General features: G+C 42.9%; 1 protein-coding gene across 1 annotated transcript in view; it reads right to left on the bottom strand.

The window, feature by feature from the left end:
- The window catches only part of PPIL2 (peptidylprolyl isomerase like 2), a 78,999-nt gene that overhangs the window by 998 nt on the left and 67,426 nt on the right, over positions 1-10,575 (bottom strand). The window contains exons 9-20 of the mRNA XM_077293417.1: positions 8,745-8,820; positions 7,929-8,089; positions 7,775-7,850; positions 7,415-7,521; positions 4,711-4,800; positions 4,551-4,584; positions 4,323-4,440; positions 4,170-4,226; positions 4,010-4,082; positions 3,606-3,668; positions 1,668-1,810; positions 1-367 (exon numbers count right to left, since the gene is read on the bottom strand). The exon at positions 1-367 is cut by the window's left edge and continues 998 nt beyond it. Coding sequence (XP_077149532.1) covers positions 277-367; positions 1,668-1,810; positions 3,606-3,668; positions 4,010-4,082; positions 4,170-4,226; positions 4,323-4,440; positions 4,551-4,584; positions 4,711-4,800; positions 7,415-7,521; positions 7,775-7,850; positions 7,929-8,089; positions 8,745-8,820 — 1,089 coding nt within the window. The 3' untranslated portion in view covers positions 1-276. The remainder of the gene's footprint in view (positions 368-1,667; positions 1,811-3,605; positions 3,669-4,009; positions 4,083-4,169; positions 4,227-4,322; positions 4,441-4,550; positions 4,585-4,710; positions 4,801-7,414; positions 7,522-7,774; positions 7,851-7,928; positions 8,090-8,744; positions 8,821-10,575) is intronic.

The following is a 10,575-nucleotide window of genomic DNA, read 5'->3' as shown; positions in this document are numbered from 1 at the left end:
CCATTATGTTAGAGAGCAGAGACTATTAAGGGGATAATCACAAATCCTGCCTACTAATGGGTTGTGCGCCTCAGATATGTCTGTTCTCGCCTCATCAATATTTTTTTGGCCAAAAAGGATACGGGTCCATAATGCAACAAAATCCATGGAATAAATATCAGCTATAGAAAGAAAATATAGCTTGTGATGTTACAGTGAACAATTGTCCAAAAATGTCATAGAAATCCAAGATGGACGACGTGGTCTGGAGTTCAAGGTGGCACTACCCTGAGGTCTCTACCAAGAGCTGAAATCTCCAAAGCCACGAGTCACTCTCTCTTTTTTGCTAGTAGAGGCGCCGCTATCGTCGCCTTCAGCAGCTCGTTTCCTGAGGATTAAAACCAAACCATGCATTATTTGCAGCAGTGTTTCCAGTACATACCTCTCACATTAGATATTAGGTGAACATCGCAAACAATATAAAGTGTGTAGGAAAAAAATCTTGATTTTCACGCGGGAACCCTAAATTCCCAGGAAAATGCAATGAAATTCAGCAGCAGGCGATCCCATGATAGAAAAGCGCATTCATGGTTGACCATACAGGTTTTATAAGGCTTCTTTCACACTAGCGTCGGGCTCGGCCCGTCGCAGTGCGTCGGGCCGAGGTTACCGACGCTAGCGTTGTCTCCGCCGCACAACGGGGGCAGCGGATGCATTTTACCAGCTCATCCGCTGCCCCATTGTGAGGTGCGGGGAGGTGGGGGCAGAGTTCCGGCCGCGCATGCGCGGTCGAAAATGGCGGACACGACGCAGCAAAAAACGTTACATGCAACGTTTTTTGCAGCCGACGGTCCGCCACAACACGGCGCAACCGTCGCGCGACGGTTGCGACGTGTGGCAATGCGTTGCACTGCGTCGCTAATGTTAGTCAATGGAGAAAAAACGCATCCTGCAAGCACTTTTGCAGGATGCGTTTTTTCTGCAAAACGACACATTGTGACAGATTGAAGTTAACGCTAGTGTGAAAGTAGCCTTAGAAATTGTGTAAGATCAATTCTATTGCATTATGCAACCTTTGAAGCGATATGTTTTGTTAACATCCATGCTCTTTATCAAGCTTTATGTTCTATATACTGCATTTAAATATCAGTTTTTTGATAGGAAGAGATACATTTTGTGTGTCTTTTGGTGCTTTTTGGTAATGAAATGCAGACATCAAACCAAGTATATATTTGGCAGTATTCTAAAAAAAAATAAAAAATAAAGTTAGTTTATAGGTAGTAAATCAAAAAAATGCTGTGGCAGCCATGTCCGGGGCTTGTATCTGGATAAATAAGTGTCACACTGTCCAGGTGCAGCAGAATACCTTCATGTGACTGCAGATGATGTGGTGTAAGCAGCTGTTTGGGGTAGAAAGAGCTCCTTGGGGGTTTACCCTAAGGAACTCTTTCTTGAAAAAAAAAAAATCATGAAAATAATTAAAAAATGTGTTGTGATGGTTCTTAAGCAGGTGATAATCCCAGCAATGAGATGTTATCGTCCAGGAAAGCAGATACTTGCTAACCACTGAAACCGTCTACGGAGCACAAGCTACCACAATGACTAACAATAGTTCCCGCTAAATTGAAAAGTCCCAATAACCCTAATGGCGCACAAGATGCACGTTTTTCTTATTTTAGGATACTTACGCTGCAGTCATATTAATATACTTTCCCACGCCTGTTCTGTAGGTTTTCGGCTCTTGTGTTTGTTCTTTTTTTGGCACCACTGGCCGTTCTTTCATTTTTTGTTCTTCTTCCTCTTTCAGAGCCTTCTCCCTCTCTAAAGCGACCTAAAAAGCATGAAAGACATATTTAACACAACACAAGCCTTCTCTAGTGCATCTTCCACGATAGCAATTTATTTGCGAGGGTAAAAGAACTAACAAGTGCCCATCGACAATATAGCAAGTCAATCGGCATTTGTTTACGTGCACTTCTAGGACTATGGAGGTTTTCAGACGAGTGACCATTCGTATGAGCATTGTCCTCTTCCCCAATTTAGTTTCCAGTTGAAATGAAAGGCAGATGCCCCTTTTAGATGTGGGCATGTACTAACAATAAATATCAATCATTAATTCAGCGAGTAATCATTTGCCATTCTATTTCGGGACATGTGTAGACTGGGCAATGATTATTATGATCGTCTGGACAATTATCACCCTATGTAAGAGGGCACTCAAGGAAAGCCGAGCTTTCGCAGATCAGATTGCATCTCTCTAGAACACAAATGATTATAAGCAACCTGTCCAGGTCATAGAATTGTGCAAGGACAAAATTATTCTAAAGATTGCCAACAACATAAGGCTTAGTCACACATAACGATATCGTTAACGATATCGTTGCAACGTCACGCTTTTGGTGACGTAGCAACGATCCCGCTAACGATCTCGTTATGTGTGACAGCGACCAACGATCAGGCCCCTGCTGGGAGATCGTTGGTCGTTGAGGAATGATCAGGACCTTTTTTTGGTCGCTGATCACCCGCTGTCATCGCTGGATCAGCGTGTGACGCCGATCCAGCGATGTGTTCACTTGTAACCAGGATAAATATCGGGTTACTAAGTGCAGGGCCGCGCTTAGTAACCCGATATTAACCCTGGTTACCATTGTAAGAGTTAAAAAAAAATAAACAGTACATACTCACATTCTGATGTCTGTCACGTCCCCCGGCGTCCACACGGTTAAAACTGCTTTCGTCAGGAGCGCTGCTAATGCACGCGCTGCTGCCGAGAGCTTCCCTGCACTGACTGTGTCAGCGCCGGCCGTAAAGCAGAGCACAGCGGTGACGTCACCGCTGTTACTGCCGGCGCTGACACAGTCAGTGCAGGAAGCTCTCGGCAGCAGCGCGTGCATTAGCAGCGCTCTTGCCGAAAGCAGTTTTAACCCCGTGGACGCCGGCGGGGGACGTGACAGACATCAGAATGTGAGTATGTAGTGTTTTTTTTTTAAATTTACTTTTACAATGGTAACCAGGGTAAATATCGGGTTACTAAGCGCGGCCCTGCACTTAGTAACCCGATGTTTACCCTGGTCACCCGGGTGCTGCAGGGGGACTTCGGCATCCTTGAAGACAGTTTCAACGATGCCGAAGTCGTTCCCCTGATCGTTGGTCGCTGGAGAGAGCGGTCTGTGTGACAGCTCCCCAGCGACCACACAACGACTTACCAACGATCACGGCCAGGTCGTATCGCTGGTCGTGATCGTTGGTAAGTCGTTTAGTGTGACTCCAGCTATAAGAAGAATGTAGAATTACTGTAAAGGGATTGATAACAATGGCAGAATATCAGAGTCCAGACAAGTTTATTGACAAATGCCAGACTTTACTCATGATATTGGGAGGCTTGTCTGACTGTGACGAGATGAACCAGTATTTCAGGTGCAATAGTTCTGTAAGTGGTGAAAGGAGTGACAACAAGGACAAAAAGTCCAGATACATACACCTCAGTCTCCTTGATCACTACTTACACTGGCATCTCCACTCATTGGCTTCCAGATTTATACAAATTATTAGCAGCACTTTTACTTTACTTATCTGTATTTATACGTTCAGTACTAACATAAGGCAAGAGGAATGATGGCGCTTACCTGTGCATCCGCCTCCTCATATGGGTCCACAAAAACCACAGTACTTTCTATTCGGATGTCCTCCTGAATGGGGCAACATTTGTAATTAGTGGAGCACAATCCATCCAGAACGATATGACTAATTTCCATGACAAAGATATGACGATTCTTTAATGACTTATAAAGTATAGTGTTTCTGTTAGTCACTGTTATTTCAAGGTGACACTTACACACTGAAATCATATTATTTCTACTCTAGGTGCCTAGTCAACAATGCAATCTCTAATAAACAGGCAAAGTTTGTACTCAAAGAATGTTTGGCATTTAAAATAAATAAATAAATAAATAAATAAACATCCCTATGCAAATTTTCTCTATATTATTGGAAATGAGTCCATTGGGAATGTTTAAGTAGAAATCACCACCTTTGGCTTGTCAGTCTTTGAGTCAGTGTCCACTTTTTCCATAGCGGTCAGGGTATCAAATCCTCCAACAACACTAAAATGAGAAAGTAGTAAAAATCCATGATCCAAACAGTTGAAGGAGTAAAACATTTTTGGGCCTAGAAGAACCCGATGCACTTACCGTCCAAACACTGTGTGCTTTTTGTCCAGATAGGTGCAAGAGCGGAAAGTTATGAAGCTGTAGGATAAAGAAATCATATAAACGATAAATGAACGGCACCGGTCATCACACGGAAAATGTTGATCGAGACCCACAAGTAGAAGAATCTCTTACAACTGGGACTTGTTGGTGTTGGGGCCAGTATTTGCCATGCTAAGAACTCCGCGACCCGTGTGACTTAAGTTTGGCTTAATCTCATCTCTGAAAGGTTTTCCCCAGCAGGATTCACCTCCTTTTAAGATCGGGAACAAAAATATAAATGCATGACATAGTTCTAGAATAAAGGGTTGAGGATTGGAGAGAAATCGTATGTCTATCCACACAGGATGGATGGCTTTATACCTGTGCCTGTCCCTGTAGGGTCTCCTCCTTGTATCTGTAAATATACAGAAAAAAAATGCACGTTTATAAAATATCCTCGTGTCATTTTGAAAATGCCAAAGTAGAGGGGGTCTCCATTTTTAAACCTCCCCACTTAGGATTATACTGGACAGATACATACGACAAAGTTCCGAATAGAGCGGTGGAAGATTGTCCCATCGTAGTAATTCTTCTTGCAGAGTTTAATAAAATTTTCACATGTCTTTGGTGTCTAAGAGAAAATACAGATGGGAATAATAAATCTCAACACTGCATACATTTACTGTACTGATGATAATGTGTGCAAAACTGTAAAGCGCTGCGGAATAGGTTAGCGCTATATAAAAATAAAGATTATTATTTTTATTATTATTACTTAACTCAGCACTCAAATGATCTATTGTCTGGGTCATGTAGGAAGACAAGCAAGAACATCTTCAAATTACTTTTATCAATGAATCTTGAGGAGTCTAACCTAGTACATTTTAGCCTTTTGGGGTATACAAGTAGAAGGTGGAACAACTTGGGGGTAGTGTCGCTAAATGCCAGGACAAAGAACAGCTCTGAGGAGCTCCCACTCTGGTGGACTCGAGATGTCCGTGCATTACCTGGACAGCATCTAACAAGGTTGATTCAGAGACACCGTCCGTGAGATAGACGCATGTGGCAAACCTCATACCAATGGCTTCAAGACATGCTACTTCCTTAGGCCAAGTTCCCATGATGAGAACTGCATATTTTCTGCACCAATTAGCTAATTTATTCTACTTGTGTTTCATTGCTTTGTGTCATAAGAGGAGTTATACAGATCCAAGGCAGGAGGGGCATTGGTCACTGTCTGCACCACCCATGGAATTCAAGCAGGTTATCTGATGGAGGCAGACAGTGTATACAGAGTACCATATATACTCGAGTATAAGCCGACCCGAGTATAAGCCCCCGGCATTTGTGATATTCACCTTCTCTGTTCCACTGCTGCGTGCCGCTCTGTCTTCCAGCTCTGACTGTTCAGGCAGAGGGCACGCACTAAACACGTCATCGCGCCCTCTGACCCCAACAATCACAAGCAGAGGACGCGGAAAACGGAGGGGCGCCCGGCGGTGGAATGGGGTCAGGTGAATATCGCGCAATGCTCCCCCTCCCCGTTATACTCACCTGCTCCTGGCGCGGTCCCTGGCAGCTTCTCACTGTCAGATGGTCTCCGGGAGCCGGAAGTTTCTTTCTATGTTCAGCGGTCACGTACCACTCATTAAAGTAATGAATATGTGTTCACATTCATTACTTTAATGAGCGGTACCACGTGACCGCTGAACACAGGAAGAGCTGCCCGGAGACCATCGGACATGCAGGGACCGCGCCAGGAGCAGGTGAATATCTGACAGCCGCCGCTCCCCCGCCGACAATGACTCAAGTATAAGCAGAGGGGGGCACTTTCAGCCTAAAAAAAAAATGGGCTGAAAATCTCGGCTTATACTCTAGTATATACGGTAATTAATAGGTAGCTGTCAATGTTGGATAACCATTTGGGCCAGCAGATGTGTCCGTGTATGTCTCCACTGGCAAATCGACGTTAAACGAATGGGCTTCAATGCTTTCACCTTGTGCAACCGCTCTCTGTGCACTGCATACAGGACAATGTAAAACAAGATTTTATGGTTTTTTTGTATTATAATTCTAGTTTTGTAGAATCCATGATATATCCATGATCAGGGAGCATATTTGTGTCTGTGGGTATAATTTCAACATTTCTGGTAGCTGGCAACCGATAGAAGCGCAATATCTCCTTGAATTATAGATATATCATTTACGCCTTGAGTGTTTAAAATGCTCAAAGGATGGTTGGTAAGATGACGTCCATATTGTTTCTCTAGGTTTCTGGCGCAAATATGATTTACAGCAGAAATGAGGGCTAAAACTGGATTTGAAGCTAATCTAATAAGCTGCCCCCATTTTACCTCAGCTGAGGGGTGTGGGGGAGTAAGGGATCTGGCAAGACCTTTATAACATGTCACCTAAGGAATATCCATGTCAAACTCAGGAAGAGCCAGAAGAGCGCTCTGGCTCTGTCCCTTCTAGCATATGCCCGTCCAGATCTACTACGACATATTACAGAATTAAACTTTGGAGCAATTTGGAGTCCTGCCGAGAACTACTGAAAATTAATTACACCAAATTTAATCAAGTCCGGTGTCTCCAAGTAACATTTTGCATAAGTGACGTTTTTCTTACCCTACCAAAGACGCCACCCCCTTCTCCTTTCTCCGAAAAAAAAGAAATCATAAATCTCAGAAAGTAACCTTTGCCTTAGGTGCTTTTTCTTTGCAATGACATACAGATGTCACGACTTTTTTCCCCTAGGTTTTTTCTTCCTGGTTTAATATGAACTATGACAGATTACATCCCTGTGCTTTTCAGGTCACATAAAATGGGTCACAACTTCTTTAAATATTTAACACTTTAGGTTACTCCGCCACCACCCCCACAGTTAGTAACTTGTTGGACACACCCGTATCCCTGTTGCCACAGTAACAGAAAAGAAAAAAAAATTCTAGAAGCCGATAAGGTGTTGCTATGGTAGCCACCGGGTCTGATATTAGGCAGAGTTAAAGGTAAAGAAGCGTTCAGTTATGATTCGGCTGTCGAGCCTCCAAGACTCCGCGTCACGTTTTTAATTATGTAGCATTTTCCATAACATTCCAGCAAGCACCCCATCAGTCATAAAAATGTGAAACGTGAAGAGCGGCATATTGATAGCTATCTCAGACTAGACACATCCACCCACGCCATGAATCATACCAAGTGATTACCAAGTACAGCGCACGGATCCCCATGTCCTGGTCACGTACCTTGTCACAATAAAGCTCCAGGTTAAGGTCACCCTTGTTGGTGTGGAGTCGGACGTAACCCTTCTTTTTTACATACTTATAGCGGACGGTATCTTCTGCAATGGCAGCTTTATGTTGTGGAGAAAAAGCAAAAACTGATCAATTACCAGGAACTGAACGAGAGCAAAAAAAAAAAAAAAAAAAAAGTCTTTAGACCACAACAATAGGAAAAAAAACAAACCACAGCACAGCATAGAAATAAATAATATATAATAGTAATGTGATGATGTAGGGTTTTATCCTACAAGAGAAAAACTGTTAGATACTGGAAGGAAAAGGGAAACAGAGCGGCCTGGACGACAAGGATGGGTGGTGACGTACCCGCCTCGTGGGTGGTCTCCGGAGTCATCGCAGTGGAGGTAAAAGATGCGCTCACAGCACCGGTAGAGTAATGAGCCTGTATAAGAGAGACCCAGTCATTACTGTGTACTAGTAAACATGACCCAATGGAGAACATATGGCAATTGGCTCTCACCGCGTTTAGTTTGTCTGTAGCCTTTTTCTCTGGACCTTTCATGGTGGCCGCCAGCATTTCATCTCCTTTGAATTCCTTGTATAGTTCACTAAGTGTCTCCCGGGTTTCCATGTTGGCATTTTTCAGGTAGTAGGATGGGTCCTGACGAGCCTTTTCCTCATCTAAATGATTAATTTCAATATCATCATATGAACAGAGTAGCAAATTGGCTCCGGCTACATTGTAATGAACTGATATGTATGCTTCACTAAAGGCAGAAGAAGCTGGGTGGACATCCTGATGGCACCGAGGGTGCTGGGCTGCTGTGCAAAATTCGTGAACGCAACATATCACACTTTGGTTTAACAGATCAACACTCATTGCAGATAAACAGTGTAAGGGTGCGTTTAACTATGCCGATAATTTGGAACATGCTTTACCAGGAAATCGGGTCCCGAGTTTTTAGCTTGCTTACAATCATCATTCTTAGGAACACATAGTCCTGTGTAAACATTATCCTGCACCCAAAGGAATTAAATTAGATGAGTACATGAGATGTTCAACAAGACCCCATTTTCAAAACTGAAGGTCCCCAAATCCCTGCTATGGCTCCAGAGCACAAGCCACATTAATTCCATCCATCTCTATGATGAAGGACAGAAAACGACGGTCCAGGAAGGGGTTTGTGGACCCTCGTTATGAGAACCGTTGGTAGATGCAGCCGTTGGACCCTCTAATTCACGGTCATCTCCATTTGCCTGGTTATATTATAAACTGGGTTGTAACGCTGTATACCAATCCATACAACTGACAAATGTAGTAAATAACCAAACTCACCGGGGTCTACAACTTTCAGGTTGTTCTTGACGTGATAGAATTCTGAGACATTAAATTTTTCTAGCTTTGAAGGATCCTGGTGAACAAAAAAAATATGAACTCAGTATCATAGTGCAAAATATTTTAGGCAATTTAATTGTGAATATAAAGACAGGAAAGGAAACAGATGCAAGGTTCCCAATTTATCTAAAGAGATTTCTAGTACTGGACTTATCAAGCTCATGAAACAACTCACTGGGCAGGTTTACAAGTTTTACCCTGAGAAGGATATAACTTATTACACTCGAATTACGATCTTTTTAGTGTTGCTGCTTTCAGCAAAATCATCAGAATTACCGTAACAACTTTAGTCTGGTCAGACACCGATATCACATGGAGGATTACAGGAGAAATTTGCAAAAATAAACCAGAGTTCACTCAGTGCTGAATATAAGAACTACGGATATTGTCAAACTAACATGCCATCCATGGTCTGCTCAGGATAGTCCCCAGTATAAGCCTGCTGCTGTTGTATAGTACAACACTTACAATGATTTGGGCTGAGGTGTATACAATTTACAACCTATCCCCTATAGTTACTTGAACCAAATAACTTAACAGAAGGAACGCATTACACATATTTGAGCTTATCTCGTAAAAGAAAAAAGAAAAAAAAAATAAGTGAAGGTGTGTTATGATTTACAATCACAAACTTAGTTTCTATAGTCACTGCTCATGTCTTGACATCTTGGTAAACCCCGCAGCACAGTGATGTTAGGTCTAGCTTATCAAATGATGGTTTCCTTTATCTTCACTTCTATTTCTTAAAAGCTTCGAAGATGGATCAAACTACAGCGATAAAATGACTATTACAGACAAACACTAAATTTCATTCATCAAAACAATTTAACATCAAATCAAACTCACTTTTCTATTCTTTAACTCAATCACCAAGCCCTTTAAAACTTTTAACAGGCGTAGTTCTCAGCTTCTGGCCAGGTGGTTCAGTGCATCTACCCACCTAGATGTTCTGCATGTATCACTGCCCCCACTCCCACGCTTTCTTAATTGACAGCACTGACTCCTGTAACGTCTACTGGTATAACGTGTAAGTGAGTGCACCGTATAACTCGCCCACGCCAAGGCAGCACTGAGCACTTCATCATTATATCTGGATAACAGATTAAATTACTAAGGCTCAGATTCATCAAAGTGATTACGCTTTGAAGAGTCAATACACTTTTGTACACTATTGAGTTACTTAAAAATGTTGCCACTTTTGATGTTTCAACGCCAGTTTTGGCCAGCTTGTCAAATTGACAACGAGCTGTGGCATACCCCTTACACCACCAATCTTACTCCAGTCTCTGACTGGAGTAAGGTATGTGTTAGGGTCATGCCTCTTAATGATTTGGGAACATCTGGCTTTAACAAACCCCCTCTGTATTGACAAGTCAGTGCCCAAAAGGAATAGTTTTAGTAGGTCTATGTCCTCTATAATGTGCTGAACTTTGTATGGACAATCATTTTGTGCTGAAAAACCGCCGTTAAGTCCATCCATGTAAAATCACGCGGAGAAGTATCAAAGTTCCAATTAAGGTCTTGTCACTGAGTAACGGCCTTTTTAAAAGCCAGATGAGCTGCCCAGAACGAACAACAAATTACCCTAAGGCTACTTTCACACTGGTGTCGGCACGGGGCTGTCGCCATGCGTCGGCCCGACGTGCCGACGGACAGTGTGATTATTTTGCACAACGGGGGCAACGGATGCATTATTACAACGCATCCGCTGCCCCATTGTGAGGTGCGGGGAGGAAGGGGCGGAGTTCCAGCCGCGCATGCGCGGCCGGAA

The sequence above is a fragment of the Ranitomeya variabilis genome, chromosome 1 (genome assembly GCF_051348905.1).
Source record: "Ranitomeya variabilis isolate aRanVar5 chromosome 1, aRanVar5.hap1, whole genome shotgun sequence".
Lineage (NCBI taxonomy): Eukaryota > Metazoa > Chordata > Amphibia > Anura > Dendrobatidae > Ranitomeya > Ranitomeya variabilis.
The sequence above is the reverse complement of the archived record's forward strand: the minus strand, read 5'-3'. Positions and strand labels throughout refer to the sequence as shown.